Source organism: Cyrtonyx montezumae, unplaced genomic scaffold (genome assembly GCF_038088225.1).
Source record: "Cyrtonyx montezumae isolate F1298 unplaced genomic scaffold, pur_monq_1.0 scaffold_8, whole genome shotgun sequence".
NCBI classification, from domain to species: domain Eukaryota; kingdom Metazoa; phylum Chordata; class Aves; order Galliformes; family Odontophoridae; genus Cyrtonyx; species Cyrtonyx montezumae.
The window spans coordinates 71,050,720-71,071,361 of record NW_027072089.1 but is presented as its reverse complement, the minus strand read 5'-3'; the positions used below and the strand labels follow the sequence as shown (position 1 = coordinate 71,071,361).

Genomic DNA, 20,642 nt, shown 5'->3' with positions numbered 1-20,642 from the left:
GAAGATATATTGCTACTAATTTTGAAATATTCTCAATATATAATTCTTTTAACCAAATATAAATGTCTCGACACATAGTAGTAAGAACAAAAGAATGATGGATCAAGACTCTTATTTTTCCCCAACTTAACACAGAAAGCGTTTTTTCACTGGAAAAAAAAATCAATTCTGGTTCTTGCAAATAATCTCTTTTTGAATTATAGATCATATACTAAGACAACATTAGTTATTTTCCAACTAATGTGTCACTGATGCTGGATTTTCACAGAATATACAAGACTCGTTGTCTTCTATGTGTAACAACATGATAACTAGTGGGGAAGTTTGAATCTGCTTTAGGAATAGTTTATGTAAACCTATACGCTTCTATTTCTATATTATTTCTGAATTTTACATATGTTACTATGAAAGTAATGCCTTCTGCTTATTTCCATGGAGACTACAACTGCTGCAAAGAGCACAATAGCACAATTTGATAGAGCAAATTCTCAGCTACAAACCATTATTGTTCAACATGGTCACCATCATTAGCTATGCATTTTCACCAGCGATAAACAAGAGTTTGCTTGCCACAGTCATAAAAATCTGCACTAGCAGGGGTGACCAACTGTTTCACAGCTGCTATGTCCACATTGTTGTAGGACAATCCAAACAAGATTGGCATTGTATTCCATGGTCTTTACACTGTTATGGGGCCTGGTGTTATCACGTGGCAAGAGAAAAGTTGTTTTCCTCTTGGCCTGACTCTGGAAGCTCGAGCCTTCAGGTTAGACAGTGTTGTTATTAAGTGATCAGAGTTGATGGTTTGTCCACTTTCCAGGAAATCCAGAAGGATCACTCCTTTCCTATCTAAAAAACAGCACACATCATTTTACATGCTGAGGGCAGCATCTTGAACTTTTTTGACGGGGATTTCACATGTCACCACTCCATGCACTCCATTTTGACTCTGTCTTGTAGTGGTGACATCATGTCTCATCACTGGTAATTATATCATTCAGCAGACTGTCACCTTTAGCTTTTTATTGGTTCAGTAGATCCTGACAAACTTATGGTGTTGTTTTTGTTCCCATGTGAGCATTCATGGGACCACCTGACACAAATATTGTTATTCTAATGTTATCACCATCATTTCCAATACGTTGGAACCAATGTTCAGCTCCATACACAATTCCCTGGTTGTAATCCACTGATTTTCATGGATGAGCTGATGGAAACACTCTTCATTTTGTGGTGTGATGGCTATGCATGGACATCTGGAATGTGTCTTCTCTTTCATGTTGCTGAAAACCACTGCCTCACTGTACCCACATGCCCTGTTTGGTCTACAGAAACATTCAGCAAGTATCAATGAATATCAGTGGGTGCAGTTATTTCTGCACGGAAGAATTCAGTGATACATTTTTGCTTCATCCATACTTCCATGTCTGATGTTATTTTGTCAGGCTGACACTCTGCTACTATCTGTCACTTGGCAACAAAATGTAATGGAGTATTGTTGAGAAGGTTCTGCCTCTGCTGCCATTCCACCAATATCTACCTCACACAGCAAGAGGCATCTTTTATTATCTTGCTTCCTAAAGTTTTGCAACTGTATCCAGTTCTCATCCGGTTACTGTGTTAAGAAATCATGTTTTAATTGAGGAAGTCACTAAATATTGAATAAATAATATAATTTGAATTATATTTGTAAAATAATATCTATATAGTATTCAATATTGTATAATATTGAATATATTGCTGTGTAGTATTGAAAATTCTATGTATTATATAATTAATTATGTGAATATTGAATATATATAAATACCCTTTGTGTATTTTTCAGACAATCCTGGGCTAGTGAGCCATGTTCCAGTAGGCATTAGAATCCTAGATGTCAATGACAACCCTCCGGAGCTTGCCAGAGAGTATGACGTAGTTGTCTGTGAGAATGCAAAGCCTGGTCAGGTAACTCACAGTTATCTTTTCTTCAGTGAGAAAGAAGAATTACTTTATGTATTAATGCTACATGTGTTAAAAGTTAACTTTGGCCACACACCATATTTCTTCCTGATTTCATTTTCATGTATCACATTTGACCCAACTTTTTAAATGTATTAGTCTGTATTTTAACTGTCTTAAAATAAATGCAGAAGATTGGGAATTCATTCAAGGTACTTTCCTTGTTATTTCAAGAAAATACAATGCAAAAACTTTAATCTTGTCAGATGGAATTCAAAAAGCCACTATCCCATAACAAATTGATGAAGCAGATTTAACAGCTCTCACTGAGTGCCATGTGGGAGAAAGGTTTAAAATATAATTCAGTGGAATGACTGATTACTCTGGCTGCTGTCCTCACTTTTTGCATGTTTGGTTGCTCAGAAGGGTTCTGATGGAAAGTCACAGTGAGGGTGAACCTGTTTGTGAAGTGTCTTTATGCAAAACATGCTGAACAGCTCTTCCACAACTATGAGGAGAGGGAAGGTTGCAACTCAGACTAAGAAACAATTACTTTCCAGCTACTGCTCCATGGTTGATGGATGACATTGTGGTCCATGATTTGACAACTTTACTAAGATTTTATTTTTTACCAGAAGTGCCTTTTTTGCATAGACTGAGTTGTTACACAGATCTTTATGCCAGTTATGCATTATTACATAGCTTATAGGTTGGAACTGTGAGCTTGCATCATGCCCTTATGTGACATACTCTGACTTTTATATGCAGAATACAACTAGGCTTCAGAAGACATTGCAACATCCTTGGGCTGTAAAAATGAAACAAAACAAAATAAAAACATGAAAACAACAACAAGAAAAAGATACAAAAGTACCTTTCCCTTACTCAGAAGATTTTGCTCTCTGTTTTAGGGAAATGTCAATGGACAACAAACATTAAAGAATAACAAATAAGCAAAGATTGCAGAATTAAACAACTTTCCCTGTGCTAGAAAATGTGTCCAGGTGAATAGTTTTGAGTTGCTATAAAGACAGCATTTATTCTGAACTATCCTTCATTTGGTAAGAATGAGTAGTACAACATATCACTAAAATACAAGTCAGATACTACCAGGTACCGCTACTTGACTGATACTTGAAGTTGGGCTGAAGCCCTGTCCCATCCTGTATGAGACCTTGTTTCTTTCCTCAGCAGTAAGGAGATAAGCTGCCTAGCCATTGAAGGCATTTGTGCTAGCATATCTATTTTGAATTTATTATGTACAAAATATACTGATTGCTTGTCATTTGCAGTCTTTTTGCGTTTACTTATTTATCTTCAGAAAAGGCATCTACAGAGAGAAATCAAAGACAGAATCTGACTCCTGATTCTTTTTCTTGCCATGGCTCAATGTATTTACTTTCCAAAACAATAATAATAAAACTTAAGAAAATGTACATTAATGAACCCCCCTAAAGCATTTCAAAAATGTTTTTGAGAAGATGATAATTTCCACAATGAAGTGATAGTTTTTCTCCTTTAGTGGTCACTTACAGAGAAACTAAATTCTGTATCTTCAACAGCTTCCAGATGAAGCTGAAGAGATTTCACATATTAAAGTAATTAAAACAGTTGTGATTTGACCACAGATGTTATACAGAGTTGGAGAACCCTGAGTTCTAGAAATACACTCATTTTCTGTATGATTGTGAAATATAGCTGATAGAGGAGAATGAAATTTTATAATTTTCCATGAGGTACTATTAGAAATTCTCCTTTGTTTCAGGTGAGACTCATTTTATTAATTTTAAGAAAATGAGAGCAAATTAAATGCTTTGTTATGGAAAGCGCAGGGGTGAATTATCAGTTTTCTGAATGCTTACAAGGTCTACTAGTCATGTTAATGTAAAAAAAAAATAAAATTATTTCTGGGTGTTTTTCAGGATAGGAATAAAAAAAAAGTTTTAGTAGTAATGAAATGTCATTTCCCTGACACCATTTATTACTGTATGTAACACACATGCACATGTGCACATACGCACATTTTTTCAGAATCAGGGTGTATAAACATTGTGCTGCCAAGAAGAGCTACCTTGTCCTGGACACTGGTATTTCTGATAGTGAAAGGAAGTGAATTATAGATGGCAAGGTATGCCTCTGCTGTAAGTTGGCCATATGTGTATTTAATGTATATTTTCTTGTGTATTGATTCAGTTCTGAAAAGCATCTGAACAGGAAATACCTGCTATCTGTCCTTTTCAACTAGTTCTCCTTCATTACCAAAATTCTTTCTCTTCTGATCAACTTTTAAAAAAATGGTGTAACCTTTTGGTTTAATCTCTTTAGTACTGTCAGTGAGGTTAACAGAAGTTGAATTTCTCTGTCTACATTTTTATTTTAATCAGCAGCTCTGATGAGGTGCATGTTTACATCTGTTAGTGGGCTAATAATTAGTTGGCCTATTAATTAGAAAAGGGACCAGAGTACATTCGGATGTCAAATGGATGCACATTGCTGTTCTTCACCTCTAGAAGACTATTGTCAAAATCTGTTCCTTGGAAATCAAGAGCTTTTCTGAAGGAACACGGCCCTTTTTCTTTCCAGAATCGTTCTGATGCTATTTTGACCTGTCCCATTACACATACAGTGTCCATTTTCCATTTGGAAAAGCATGGTTTCGGTATCATGTGATATTGTACTTTTTATGTATGTTGCTGTATTCAGGGGATACTCAAATTTCCATGTCTAAGAAAATACATAGACTGCTGGATTTTAATGAATATTATTCATTATTTTTAGTCTTCTGTTAGTGAGGTCTTGATCAAAAGCGTCTTTGTCGCAAAAGGGAATATTCCTGAAGCCAGATTCTGTAAAATATCATGCAACATTTCATTTCAGAGAGGACAACGGGACAAAAGTTGATCTAGTAGGCCTTCAAATAAAACCTGAAAGTACATAGCTAAGTGACATATCTTTCACTGATAAAGAATACATATGAGTTATGAGTAGTATTTAACAGTTCACATTGTTTTAAGATTTGATCTGAGTTTATTGCAGCTATATATGAATTGCATATGTCTGTATTTTTAGTATTTGAGTAATAATGGAAACTGATTGTCTTGAAAATATTCTTACATCAACTTCTGTTTTTGTCTTGCTTTTCTCATAACTTTTCAAGATTAACTTAAAATACGTATATAAGATAGATAAATTTGACTACTTTTGCATGGTACTTATTTCAGTTTCATGTGCATCTTTTCAAAATGTAGGAGAGAGTAGCTATTACTTAATGTTTTCACCTGTATTGTCATGACTTTGGCAAACTTCATGATTATCAACATTTCAATTTGATCTTATTCTTCTATAGATCAATTAAAAAATACTGTGAGAAAAAATTCTAGGCAGTTTTCAGTAGTTCTGCTAATTGTTTAAAAAAAGCGTAGTCTGTAGAATATACTTTCTTGTATATGTTCAGTAGAATTATTATTGTAGTCTATTGGCTTTAAAATGTATTTGTTTTGCTACTTGTACATGAATGGAGTTAGAGAACTGTGTGCTGTCTTTTTATTTTAAAATAGATCAACCCTCTGGAGCCCACACTGTTTATGCTTCAGGTTCAGTCCAGACAGACTGCAGATGAACACTGAACAGAAAAATTCTCATGAAAGGAGCCCTTCTCCCTCCCGCTTTTACATTTCCCTCAGGATATCTATCAGCTCTGTGCAGCACTCTATGTGGGCTTCAGTGGATATATCACAAGACCAATTTTTATTAAATTCTATTTTATCACTTGAGCTTCCAGGCCCAGCACAAAAATGAAAGCAGAGTTAGAAATATTGCTTGGTCACACATTCCCAAAGCTTAGCTCAGTTTAGTTGAAAGTAAATTTTAAAAATCGTCAGGGCTTTTGGAGGTAAAGGTCTTACCTTTCAATAATACCTCTCCTGCACATAGTTACTACGTCTAATTCTATTCCTTTGGGGCAAACCAAACTGTACCCAGGAGTAGTGGCTGTTTTCCATTTTCTGTTATCTGACAATTTTAAAACTGATTCTTATCTAGAATTTTAAAGAGAGCTTGCCTTTTTTCTTAAAAGGTTGCTTTTCCTAATACTAAATTACGTCTCATTGTATAAGTTGTCAAGCAATATGGTGCACTGGATAGACCGTTCTGGTTCAGCTTGAATTTAGACTCTATAGAAATGAAAGTTTAGGCAAAAGTGTAATTCTAAAGGTAAGAAGGAAGCAACACAGATGATGAAAATCTCCATACCAGGATTTTCACCTGTACCATATTTGAATGTTGGAAAGTGTAGGTGCTTTAGATGCTTTTATCTATCTTTTGAACATTTCACGCTAGAAAAATCAAGTTAATGACCCAGTCATATAATCTGTTGAATTTAGCAGCAGTCAAGTAGAAAATTAAAATAAGCAAAATTTGATCATTCTGCTAAGGTCAGGTAACATTGAGGTCAAGTTCAAATTTCAGACTTTTACTGTTAATTTTTATTTCAGGTAATTCAGACCATCACTGCAACTGACAAAGATAACTCTGCAAATGGGGCCAGATTCCATTTTTCTCTTGATGAAGGGCTTTCTTTGAATCCCAACTTTACTCTAAGGGACAATGAAGGTAACTCAAACACACAGTTCTGTACAAAATGGATCTCTGTTTTGTCTGGGATGTCTCATTTAGCAGAACTATTTCCATGCATTTGTTGACAAAAGGGAAAAATTAATATGTCATCATCAAATTGATTAATATCAAAGACATTACAACATACTGCAAAACATGAAATATCAGAAATTCTTTTTCCTTTATTCATTTTAGCATTTGTAGCTCATACATTCACAAATGGTTTTAGAAAGTGGATTAATTAGAAATGTGTTGACATTTTTATCTGTTTCTTGGTAGGCAGTGCCAACTTTCAAGGTTTTACTTTCAAGGTTATTGCCTTCCTTAAGGGAGGAACTAAGAATTCAAGGTGAATAAAAAGTTTAATTTTTGCTAGCATTTATGAATATGATACCAAGAGTAGGTCTTTCAGTGTATCCTGAATGGTAGTCTACCTTTTCATGCCCTACCTCATAAGGTGCAGTTAAAATCTACATTCAATACTTTCTAGGTACACAATGGGTGCACCAAATAGGTGCCTTGAGAGTCATCTAGCTGAATGTTTCTGAAATTTTCTTGCATCAAAGAACCATCTAGCCTTTCAATAAATAAATAAATAATGTAAACAAAATAAGCCAACCAAAGAAAAATCAACTATACAATTTACATAATTGTTTCCATTTTGCACTCTATTGAAAATGAGATTAGACTTAAAGTGGTTGTCTGTTGCTTTCCTCTGGGGTTTTTTAGTGTGGGAGTGTATTGTTTGCTTTTGTTCATACATGTGTGTGGAAATATGTGGTTGTTGGCTTTACTGTAGTTGTGTTTCTGCAATAATACCATGGGATACTTCCTGCGGTCTTACAGAACACTGCACATCTGTCATGACTGAGAAGCATTAACTCCATCACTGTACATAGAAAATATACATGATGTTTAAACTATTCTTCAAAGATATTTTGACCTGTTTTTGAAACTTTTCAGGAAGAGAGACTGCATAATCTCCCTCAGGAATCTGTTCCAGTGTGTAACTGTTTTTAGCACAGAAAATAATAAAGCTATCAATATTAGAAAATTATTAAAATTGGGTTTTATTTCACCTAAGGAGATAAAAAGTAAGTATGCATTTCCTGCAACATTTCACATAAAACTACTAGACAAACAGAAACTCCAAATACTTCCAGTTTGTATATACTTCAGTGCAAAGACATTTTAGCTTAAATCCTAGCAAGAAATCCAACTTGATAAACCACCAGAAAACTTTGAAACTAAAGAATTGGTACAGTTTTACTCAACATATAACCACTTTAGTCTGTTGTTTAAGAACTGCCCTTTTGGGCAAACCTTTCTCTGTAATAAAATACTTGTACAATACAAGTAAAATTTATACAGTAAATTCAAAATAACCAGTTATTTTCTATTCACACTTGTCTTATATATCGCCTATCTCTATTCAGAAATTTAATTTCTATTGTTTTGCATTCCAGGAAAAAGCTGAGAAATGCTGGGCAGAAGTATTTTTTATGGTTTTTTTTCAAGTTGGCTATTTTATTTCTGCATTTAGTACTCCAATACAGGCTGGGATTCTAGGAATTGATTTTGGTTTGGTTTGGCTTGGTTTGTGTAGAAATTTGTCAGCAATTGCCTTAAGAGCATTTTCAGTGTTTTGCAAAATGCTGAAAAACAAAAGCTCAGTCATATTGAAATCATAGAATCATAGAATGGCTTGGGTTGAAAAGGACCTCAAAGATCATTTAGTTTCAATGCCCACTGCTGTGGGCAGGTCAAAGCCCCATCCAGCCTTGCCTTGAATGCCTCCAGGGATGGAACATCCACAACCTCTCTGGGCAACCTGTTCCAGTGTGTCACCACCCTCTGAGTGAAAAACTTCCTCCCAGTATCTAACCTGTCTTAGTTTAAAACCATTTCCTCTGGTCCTCTCACTGTCAACCCATGTGAACAATCATTCCCCCTCCTGTTTATACACTCCCTTCAAGTGGTGATCAGTAATAGCTTTTCCTGTGAATGCAAAGCTGTATTTCTGTTACAGACTTCTTTGGATCAGATCATCCTCTCTTTTTATTTTTTCAGGACTAATGATTAATTTCACAAAAATCTCAGGAGATATTTTCTTCTCTTGCTTTCACCACCCTAAACAACAGAATACTGCTCTTGAGCTACAGTGCATTACTTCATGAATGTTCTGTTCTACTCCATTACCAGAACAGCTACAAGATAAAAGACTACAGTAGCAAATTAGATCCTTAAATTTTAACACATCCAACACATTTTAACACGTTAATAAACCTTAACTGAAATGTAGAAGAGTTACACAAACATAACATTTCCTATTTTGTTCCTACATGCCTGCATATTCAATCTCAACATGTGTATGATTCAGATTAGTACTATACCATTGTTTCTGCATAGGAAATAGATATTTAACTGTCAGTCCATACAATTGATTGTATGACCAAGTAAAGTTATATCTCTTGAGCCTAAGCTTGAGCCTTTACTCATTAACAATCTGTAGTTTTAAAGCTCCGGCTCTTGAGTACACCCCTCAAAATACAGAAGCTATAACCCATAGAAGAGGATATCGAGCTATATCAAATATGCAGTCTACCTGAACCTAAGAATTGATTGGATCACCTTTTGGACTCTGTTGGTGTTTATGATTTTCATCTTAAAGGAAAGAAAACAATGACTGAATATGATACTTTTCCCTACTGACTACCTTATGCTATAGTACATTCTTTGATACTGGCTGAAGTTTTTTATGTTTTGACAATTCAGAGAGAGAAAAAAAAAAAAAGAGTGAGTGTGAGCAAGAAGACAGCTAGCAAAATGATGCAGTATCCATACCCATGTAAGCAAGACAAACAAGAATGGCAATAAAATTTCTTTGCTGTACAAAGAAAATGCATTAGGTTGTAATCATTCCCTGAAGTCTGCAATTTTAGAAAGCAAACCCAGGAAACAAGCCTCTTTGTTTGAGAATTGTACTTTATGATGGCTTTTTAATGAAAGCAGGGCTGTTTACAATTCATTCTGTCAAGGGAAGTGTTGCAGTTTCTATTAAAACCTGAACAACCAAATTGTTGTTTAATTTGGAAGTGCTTTTATCTTACAGTATGAATACTACTTACCTGAGTTATTTGTTGTACATGTTCTTCTGACATTGATTTTTACAACATTACAGTAGATAATTTTGAAATCCTGATCATTTTTGAGTAGTGCCTTAAATTTAGAGTTTTTGCCTCATCAAAAATATCAGCTACTTCAAGTCCAATTTAAAATTTGCCTGGGCATTATGGTGAAAGAGCCTCGTCTGAGCAGAGCTGTTTATAGAATTTTAGAGCTCTAATCATTTGGGTTGGAAGGGACCTTCTATCTCCTCTGCCATGGGCAGGGGTACCTTCCACTAAATCAGGTTATCCAAATCCCAAACCAACCTGGCCTTGAACACCACACTTTTAAGGGAATTAGCAAAATATTGAATCTACAGAGGACAGATCCCTTTGGTGCCGGAGAGCACTTATAATTTTATGCACTATAAAGCAATGCTTTGCTGGTGGTATGTTTTTCACAAGACATACAGTCTATAATGGATGCTCCAATAGGTCTTGTAAATTTCTTGGACAGTAAGGTTGTGTGCAGACTGTACAAATTCACCCAAACTGCCAGTAAGATTTGTACATTCTCTTGACAAAGCAAGACAAAGTTCACCTTACTTTCAAGGAAGGGCAACACAGAATTCTTAGGATTGTTTTTTTTAGGATATTTTTCTGCTTTCCTTTTATTTCTTCAGGACACAGGTTTCAATTCCCTGCTCCCCCCCCAAAAAAAAAAAAAAAAAGCAGTTTTATTTTTTCCCATCTGCCCAATTTTCCCAAACATTTAGCTTTTGGAAAGTTGCCCAGTCATGGGGAATGTTATGGAACTGAGACAAAGGTGGGCTGATCTAATTCTGACTCTTCGGAGGTTGTTTTTTGTTAATGTTCGGTAACGTTGTGGTCACAAGTTATTTTAATATCCACATAAGTGAAATGCTTTTGGGTAAGATCTAGGTAACTCTACAGTATCTGAATAAGATGAAATTTGTAATGCATTCATCCACCATGACTGTGATGCAAATTACTGTTTTTTCTATGTTGGAGATCAAAACTTGGTAAAAAAAGAATCAGTTTTACCTTGCATGACTGTTATTTAGGAAGATCTTAACACCATGCCACTCTAGGACATCTGAAGTGGCTTAAAAGTCAGGTTGAATCCTACTTTTTGCTACCCAGCATAAAAGGGAAACATCTATGAAATTATTTCCTTCATTTATGTCAAAGATATGGCATGCTCTTTCAAGTTCTATAATAGTGTATGTTCTTACTGCCCTTCAATGAAGTATCATCCTGTAAAGAAGAGAAGCTGTAACTGTAGGAGAATCATGTAGAAAAGACAAATAGTATAGCGCAAAATTAGCATTATGCATGATAACCGCAAGCACAATCTGTAGAACATCTGTCACTATAAACAGGTTCAGTGCCATCCTAGGAAGCAGTTATCACACAGTCAACATACGATGGTAAAAAGGGATTTTTTTCCTCAGATCTGTGAACATCTTCAACCTTTTTTTGATTAAAAGAAATTGGTTCTAAGATTGACCCAGGAGACAAGTTAGTTCATAGTGTACAGGTTCTATGTGCCTTCTTCTTCAGTGCTGCTACCTCCTGGTGTCTTGATTTTTTTAAACAATAAAAAACAGAAAGGCACTTTCAGGAGTTATCAGTAAAGAAATGGAAAAGAAATGCCTACCAGTATAGTCTCAGATAAATGAATTGCATGATCTCAATTTAGAAGTGCCTCTCATTCCAGTCTATCTTTTTTGTGTTTTATTAATTATGACTTAAAACATTCGTAACTGAAAATTAAAACGTCTTAATCTATAAACAAGGTTTTACTCTGTTTATTAATTTCCATTTCTCTTGTGCTTGCCTGTAATATATAATGTGTCAAAGAAACTCTAAATTGTGAATAATAAATAGATTTGTATTCTCCAAAGTGCTCCAAATACTCACCTTCCTTGGTGTTACCATTGTATTTCAGCTTCTTTGATTTTCCTATGCCTTTCTGTCTTTTCTTTGTTCAGAAACTCTACAAGAAAAGACAGAGATAATGGAAAGAGGAATGTGGTAACAATCTTGCCTGCAGTGTGCAATCTGGCTTAACAAACTGTCACATCTTCAGAGCGTGAAGAGGCGCTGTGTTACAGCCATGCAGAATTTCCCATCTGTAACCTCAAATCCACTGGAGAGGAATCTTATGTTCTAACTTGCTGTGTTTGCAAAGTAACAGCCTAAATGTGAGAAGACTTAGTGGTCATGCACTGGGGCAGCATGCACCACAGTGAAGCAAACGATTCTTTCTTTCCCCATGTTGCTGTTAATTTTCCCTTAGCAGCCAGCCCTTTCATCTTCAGCAAATCCTAGTTCTTATCCAGCTTCTAAGGGCAAAGTTCACAGTTTAAATCTATAGAGAAAAATAACTTTATTTCCAGGCCTAGAAGAATCAGATCTATAGTTCCAAGCACACTAGTACTGCTGTTCCCTGTATGGCTGTTGTACAAGTTTTCAGCTACCAAAGAAATTTCTCAATGGAAAATACCCTCTTTCCAACTAATTTTGTTGATATAGCAAAGTAATTTGTTTTACTTCTCTCAGTATGCTCTTTCCTAGATTGACATTTATCTTAGTACTGGGCTGCCTTTAGTTTTCTTTGTGGGATTTCTTATGTCATGTCATGACCTGTCTTGTCCTACTTGCCATCTCAATGGGTCCTCCAATAGTTTTTAATACAGAATATAAACAATTCAATAAAAGATGAATGCTTAGAACATCAGACTGCCTGGATGTAGTTGGTAATGCACTTTGGCTAAACTTGAACAAATTTTTTTAGTTATCAGTGACTGAAATATTTCCTGATCAGGAATTCTCTTTTTTTTTTTTTTAATATACTAAGTCAGTGATGTTTTTCAGCCTGTATTTTCATAATTACCTCTATAGGTATAAGGTAATATTGATTTACTCACTCTTTTTCAGATCTGTACCAGCGAGAGCGAAGGAGAAGTTTTTGCTTTCCTGTTCAAATTTGAATACTGGGCCTCCTTTGGCTACAGGCCCAGGAAGATTTACTTCTCCAAATTTGTAGAATTTTCTTGAGTAAATGGACAAGGTAGCTGAACTGAAGTCTTCAGGGCTTGTAAACTGTAACAAAAATAATGTAAAGTTCTAAGCAGAAATGAAATATTGTTCTTACTCTTCATAGTAACTTTTGCTGTCAACTTTTGAAGTTAGGAGAGTAAGATCTAAGAATTTTTTCTTCAAGAATGCAAGACATGACAGATGTTAATGCACAGCTTATGGATATGGAACTAGGAAATTAAGTTTTAAGCTAAGTGCTTGAACACATCCTTAGGTTTTCAAAGTATTAGTTCTGGATAACTTTGTTGTATGATTGTCATTTTCTTATTTGTTGCAACTTGAAATATAATTCTCCTCAAAAATTTTTTGAAATTTCTTTCTCTTCCTGTTGATAGTATGTGCCCTAAAATGTGCACATGGGAGTGGTGGGCCTCTCTGATGACTTCAGGGGGAATTCTAGATGAGCAGGCTTTAGTTTATTGTAGCAGTATTGGTGCTGAGGAGGAAAAAACATTAAGAAGTGTAACTTAAAATAAAATCTAGGCCCGTTTTCTTGCAGTGAAGCTTAATAGCACAGTTTTACTGTGAACACTGCATAGTAGTTGTCCTTGTACTTCTGGACCCAATGGAGAGTAGATCTCATTATTATGGGTGGGTTTTTTTTTTTCTGTTTTTTTTGTTGCTGTTTTTTTTGTTTTTTGTGTTTGTTTGTTTTTTTTAATGAGATTATGAAATAATATGAAAGCTGTATTGCAGCCAAACAGAACAGTATTACCATAACATGAAAAGAAACTACATGCTAAAGAGTGTAACACAGGGTTGCTCTTTGGTGACAGTGACAGGGCCCAAGGAAATGTCATGGGTCTGCATCTGGGGAGAGTCAGGTGGGAGTTAGGAAATGTTCTTCATTTTTTCCTTTTTCACCACAAGGCAAACTGGTGCACTCACATCCACATTGCCTGCTGGGAAGGTCCTTGGTGCACATGAGAACCTTAGGTTGGGTTTTTATGTAAGATACTCTTAGCTGACCCAAACAACAGCATCCCATGGAGAGTGCTAAAAGTCAGCAGTGTGAATGATCACTCTTCTGATATTCGCTTGCTCCCCAGCCTTGTTTTTTTAACAGTCTGCAAAGCACTGAAGATTGTCCAGTTCATCCTGGTTAAGCCTAGGTTCTGTGACAAGGGGGCGAAGGGACCCATGTACCCATGTCCTGGGAAAGGGGGGGGGAGGAAGGGAAAAGGTAGTGAGATGGGCTTGGATTAATGATAATGGAGGCAACAAGCTAAGAAAAAAAAACCAACTAAATATAGTAGCAGAATGTGAGATTACACAAAATAATTATATAATACAATGTAATTGGAATTGAGGCTAATAAACCAAACAAAATGAGAAAAGTAGAGTTTCCAAAACCAAAGTCCTTACTCTAATTCTGTGGGTGTAAACAACCAGGGAGCAAAGAAGGGAAGTCTCTTGATTTCCAGTCTGTTTTATCTTTCCCTCCAAGTGGAAAATGGAAATGGAAAAACAAAATCTTCCAGGAGTTTTAATTAATTCTTCTTTTCTGAGATGAGGAGACCAAAATAGATGAAGTATATTGACAGTCCATGGGACTGCAGCATTAACACTTTTACTTCCCATGCACTGCATGATTTCATGATGTGGAATAACAATGAAAAACCATGGAACCATGACAGAGATAAAAAAAGAAATTGTTAGAGAGGAGCTTTGCTGATAAGCTATAACAAGGTTCATTTCAAGGAAGAAGGAGTTATAAATTGGGTACTGAACAACCAGAAAGTTAGTAAAGTCTATCGTATATGTGAGGAAGATGATGAAGAGGATGAAGAGTTTCTTCCTGAATATGGAAAGGCAGAAGCAGCAATCAATACTTTGTGTGTATAAAGACTACATTATTTTTTATGCAAAGTATGCATTAATTGGAAATTCCCAATTAATCACAAACTTATGTGGTTGCTTTTTTTTTGTTGTTTTGTTTTGTTTTGTTTTTTCTATGCTTGGTCTCTGTCCAGAGTCTAATCTGCCACTGCTTTGGCAGCTGATGGACCAAAAAAATGAAGGTCATTTTGTATTCTGTTTGAATCTTGGAAGACTGTTATCCATGCTTCCAGAACTGTTAGGGAATCTGGGGCTGAGGGACTGACAATCTAGGTCTAAAAAAATTGGAGAAAGTGGCAAATGGAAAAGATATTATATATATTAAACAAAAAATATATAATTTTTTAATGTAATATTAGGTAGCTGAAAGTTGAAACAGCTTACTTTACTCTCTGTTTTTACCAATATATGTGCTGAAAATTCAAAAGCCATCTAGGTAATCCACCTGCAATCTGTGCTCCATAACATTATTTGGGTTTTTGGGGGAGCATTTAAAAATATATTACTTTGATTGTACAGGAATTGCATTTAATCAAGCATAGACCACACTTGTAGCAAAGAACAAGTTAGTTCAATTTTCTTAAATTACATTTTTCCCTGTATTTTAAAATTAAATCAGAAAACCAAGTAAGATCTCTCTGGGTGGACAGAGACTGTAATTATGGACTGAAGACCACTGCTCACTCTGCTTTAGGGAAGAATTTTCCTTATCAAATAAATGCAGTCTGAGTTTTTATGTTATCAAGTATGATTTCTTCTTTCACTTGACTCATTTATAAAACAAAACAATTCACTCCGTAGTCTAGGTGCAGAATAATTTATTTCTTATCAATATGATAATTAAAAATTTCAGTGTTGCTGAGAATATCAGGAGCATTTTGAATAGGATTTCCTAGGCCCAGATTAAGTAATATGGAGTAGTGTTAAAGTTTAACAAAATGTTTATAAAATAAATACTTCTGCATATCATAAGATTTCAGTTATACAGGAATCATTTTCATAAGCCCATATTAAAAGTGATTTACTTTTTTTTTCTCATCAACTCTGTTAAACGTCTTCTGCTGGCTATTGAAAATATTTTTATTATGCCATTTGAATATATCAAAGATATATTATAAACTCTTGCAAATATTATTTCCACAATGTTGTGATAACTAATCAGCTTCAATGCAGGAGAATGTGATATTTTGCAGTTTTTGGGTCAGCAGCCTAGCTCCCTTGTGACCTTGGGTAATTCCTACTTCATACGTATTTCTCATGTGAAAGCTGTCACCAAATATTCTATGATATTATGCCTGTGGGCTACACTAACAGATCTTATCAGTACTATTATTGGGCGATTCACGAAAATAAAATATAGAGAGTTGGCTTTAAATTAATGTTCTAAAGTTTGGTACAGAGCTTGACAGAAGATGTGTCATGAAAAATAATCACCTGGTATAGATTTTGCATCCAACATAGATTGAAGCTAACTCCTCTGTTCAAATACCTGTGCAGAAAATAAGCAGTCTTATGGACTGGAATATAACACATTAGATGTAATGTCACACTAAATTTTCACAAAGTGCGCCAGACTTCTTTTTTTCATAATTTATGAGAAGCCCTTTTAGTGCTGTATCTACAGTGGTGATGGAAAATAAGTTTTCTGTGCTCTTTTTGTTTGTTTGTTTGTTTGTTTTTGTAATAGGAAGAAAAATACAGAATTTTTTTTGCACTTATCACCTCTATGTTGTTTTTAAAAAACTTTAGAACTACAAACCTGCCATTGGGAATCCACATCACGTGCAAGTGGCATGAGAGGAGAGCTCTTTTCTACTAACTTCTCTTCCTGCTTCTTGGTCATGGTGTCTCTCTAGATCCCCTCACACTTACAGTATCTCACAGTCTCTAGTTTTGTTTGCTTTATTTGTAGACTCTTGTTCAAAGGCCCATTCTTTTAAAGAGGTGGCAACAAACTGAAATGAAATATTACATGTTTGAAATTAAGATGTAACTGTATATTATCAAAGCATTTCTTCTCCTGCATTCTCTTTATGCTCCTTAGGTTTATTGGATGTGAAGGAATATGGGTGGCAGTTTACCATCCCAACTAGTGCTGATAAATGCTCTTGCAAGGCACATGTAGTAGGCTTTAGTATTCCCATTTGCTGTAATACATGCCAGATGAACGTAACAGTGACAAAATTTTGCATCACTTTCTCTCTCATCCTTATCTACCTATATCTTCATCAGTTTAAAATATCTAGTATCTGCACTCTCTGCAGCTCCCCTTTCCCTTCTCTTCCACCTCTCTCTTCTTCCTACTGCAGGAGTCCTTTCAGATATTTTCTGAAAGCTCAGTTAATCTATGAAATCTATCACAAACAGTAACGTATGAAAATTGAATTTCAACTTTCCAGTAGAGATATTTAAATATTACTTTGAGATTACAAAGTATTTCTTGTTGTGTATAAATTCCACAACAGAGATTTGCAGAATTCCAGGTATTCACATCTACAAGTGTCCATATATTCTCAACAGTTTATCATGGGATTAAAGCACTTCCAATCTGGGTTCAAAATGTTTGTCAAAATCCACTGACTTTAATACACAAGCTTGAATAAGGCTTAATTATTTTGTTCTAGTTACATTCTTCTGCCTCCTCTTTTTCCTTCTTTGACCAGAAATGCTACTTACTCAATTTTAATCTAGATTGTGCATTATCACAGATTAGGATTGTGGAATATTAAAATGTCCAGTACTTCTGCTAGATAGGAAATGAACAGTCAATAATATTTTTCATTTTGCATCTGATTCTGTTCTTTTTTATCATAATGTAGATAACACAGCCAGCATCCTGACAAGACGAAGGAGATACAGTCGAACCACTCAAGATATCTATTACCTCCCAATTTTGATTTCTGATGGTGGAGTGCCCCCTCTCAGCAGCAGCAGTACACTCACTATTAGGGTTTGTGCATGTGAGAGAGATGGACGCGTGAGAACATGCCATGCTGAAGCTTTCCTCTCCTCAGCTGGCTTGAGTACAGGAGCTTTAATAGCAATCCTGCTCTGTGTTGTCATTCTTCTTGGTAAGTCATTTTTGATATTAAGTACTGCCATCTTCTGCTGGCTCTCTGAATGTGACAGGGCAGCAATTTTTAATATGATATGTTTTTGAACCAGAAGCTGCCTGGTAGTAGGAGGTAATTAGAAACACATAGCTGTGATTAGAGGGGAAAGGTTCAGCTAAAATTAATAGGAAAAAAATCCTTTAAAGCACATTCATGAATATCTGAAATTCACTAGAAATATTTTTGCAGAGGTTATCAAGTAATTAGCACTGCAGATCATTTTTCTGTAATTTGAAAAGATTTCAAAAAAGCACTGACTAATTCCATGCAGTGCAAAAAATGATAGAAAAGAGATGATGAGGAAAGCTTTTTGAAATGCATTACACTGTAAGAAACACCATTAGCACAATGCAAAAGCCATTAATTACCTTTGTGGGATGAACTGATAGCAATGCCCAACATACTCCTCGGGCAAGGGACACATGAGACAATATGATGGCTCCGGTAGATAGATGTCCTTACATTCTTACAAGAGCTGTATTTATTATTTTTTTTAATTTATATATTTTTTTTGTTTGTTCATTTTCTACCCAGGCCTAATTGAATGCTACCAATTAGTTAATATTTTTTTTTGTGGCAAAGGCAAAACGTGCTGGGTACATATCTCTGTATGAATGATGATGAAATGGATGAATATATCCATTCAGGTGCCTCTCTGAACTCTGGTAGAGATGGAGAGGAAATAATAAGAATCACACTGTGACTCACACAGGGCATTTTGAGGATTTTTTTTTTTAAGATTCTACATTTTCTAAAAAGTACTCCTATCCTACTATCACATCTTCCTTAAGAACTTCTTTCTGAAAAAATAAAATAAAATGCATAGTAATACATTTAGTTTTTAATCTAGTATTTTATACAAGATTGAACATTTATAAGAGAAAAATAATTTGTACATTTTAATTATATATGTTGAATATTAGTCTTAACGAACTTCTGAAAACCTTTAACAATGCTTCTGAACAATGTCAACCTTAGCTACTCATTTCTCATCTAACTGCTAGTATATTATCCTTTTCTGTGTCCTATATGAGATCCATAGTAATCTTAACAAGTGGATTTAATTATTGGTTTAAGAAACCTTCGGTATTCCTGCAAAGTAAATAGAAATGTGTCCTTTACTGATCCTTTTGGAATACAAGGCTGTGTTGGACATTTGTACTTTTATAGTAGCATTATTGACTTTCTCCTTAATTGTGTGTGGTCTCTATTTGTTGTTTTTTGGCATGTTGATATGTCGAAACACAACAGTGTAGAATTTTCATGAGTACTTTCTGGACATAAAGTAATCTTTGTTCATGTAATTTCATATAACATTGCACAAAAATGTACTGTTCACTTTGTGACCCTAATAACGCTCTCTTCCAAATTAGGTATGTGCTTGATGTTATCAAGCTCAGTAAAATCAGAGTACAAATACTAGACTGAAAGTATTTCTATTCTGTATTCATGACTTAGTAGCTACTGTTTCTAAAGCATATGTCTTCTTACTTCAACTGTAAACTTTAAACCTAATCTAATATCTGCAGTTTTCTCTTTAGCGATTGTGGTCCTTTTCATCACTCTAAGACGTAGCAAGAAGGAGCCCTTGATCATTTCAGAAGAAGATGTCCGAGAAAATGTTGTGACATACGACGATGAGGGTGGTGGAGAAGAAGACACAGAAGCATTTGATATCACAGCACTACGTAATCCATCAGCTGCAGAAGAGCTAAAATATCGGAGGGATGTCCGCCCTGAAGTTAAGCCTGCAACCAGGCATCATCCCTCTTCAAGCCTTGACAGTATAAATGTTCAGGAGTTCATTAAACAAAGACTTGCAGAGGCTGATTTGGACCCCAGCGTGCCCCCGTATGACTCCTTACAGACATATGCCTATGAGGGTCATAGATCAGAAGCTGGATCTATCAGCTCTCTGGATTCAGTCACAACACAATCTGACCAGGATTATAATTACCTTGGAGACTGGGGTCCTGAGTTCAAGAAGCTAGCTGAACTCTATGGGGAAATAGAATCAGAAAGAACAACTTAGCTGTAATTCCCAGAACAGAGAAGTTCCTAAACAGCTGGAGATAGAACGACAGCAATGGTAACAGCAGATGAATACAGTACTTGGAACTGAGCAAGTTGTGCACAGTTACTGTAGAACAAGTGCCCTTTTCATATTTGAAACTGGGTTCTCCAATTGGAAGAAAGTAAAATTTTGAAAAAAAATACAGAAAAAGAAACAATTGTCCCTTGTGTATATTTTTAATTGCTCAATAAAGTCTGTGGTACCGTATCCATAACAGTACCTAAAGTAAAGCCGGGCAATGACACTTTTATTGCAATATGCTTAATGTCTCCAAGCTACAGTATGTTTCTGATCATGCCTGTTTAGGAAGATAGCTAATGGAAGAACAAAGGATTTGCAAATGGTTTTAAGGTTGCCGTGCTAGCCGTACTCTAGGCTTTGTGATTCCAATGTGAAGTAGCTAATGGGGTTTACTATCAGTGAGAAGTCTAGGAGTCATTTTCCTTTAACAGCAGGGATAATCCACACCTGTCCTCTAAAATAAATGGTCCTTTGATGGTTTAATCTGTTTGAATTAGCAGGTTGCAATGTGAAAATGTCATTTCATTATGTCCCTCATAGTCTTTTTATCCCTAACCAGTTAGCAGAGGGGAGCATCATTAGCTGTCAGTGCAAACATGGCTCTAGACCATAACTCCAGACCCACTCCAGAGGAACTGTTGCTTTCAGTGTGCATGCATCTTTTTATAGGAACATCATTCATGTAAATGGAATGGGTCTGAAGTGCTCTTTATGCAGCCAAGCAGATGAAGCATAGATTCTTTCAGTAAAAACAAGAATGGCAGCACCATTGAAGTATGCAGTTGCTTGGTTCACCGTGCTTCACTT

The 20,642-nt window shown here is 35.4% G+C and overlaps 1 protein-coding gene across 3 annotated transcripts in view; it reads left to right on the top strand.

Annotated features, from left to right (window-relative positions):
- The window catches only part of CDH18 (cadherin 18), a 155,819-nt gene extending 135,851 nt beyond the window's left edge, over positions 1-19,968 (top strand). For 2 of the 3 annotated variants that reach the window (XM_065752086.1, XM_065752089.1), the window contains 4 exons: positions 1,826-1,947; positions 6,435-6,552; positions 17,447-17,698; positions 19,282-19,968. In XM_065752086.1, the coding sequence (XP_065608158.1) occupies positions 1,826-1,947; positions 6,435-6,552; positions 17,447-17,698; positions 19,282-19,772 (983 nt within the window). In that variant the 3' untranslated portion in view covers positions 19,773-19,968. Of the gene's footprint in view, positions 1-1,825; positions 1,948-6,434; positions 6,553-17,446; positions 17,699-19,269 lie in introns of all 3 variants that reach the window. The other variant, XM_065752087.1, reaches the window with a different exon arrangement.
- Positions 19,969-20,642: the final 674 nt, after the last annotated feature.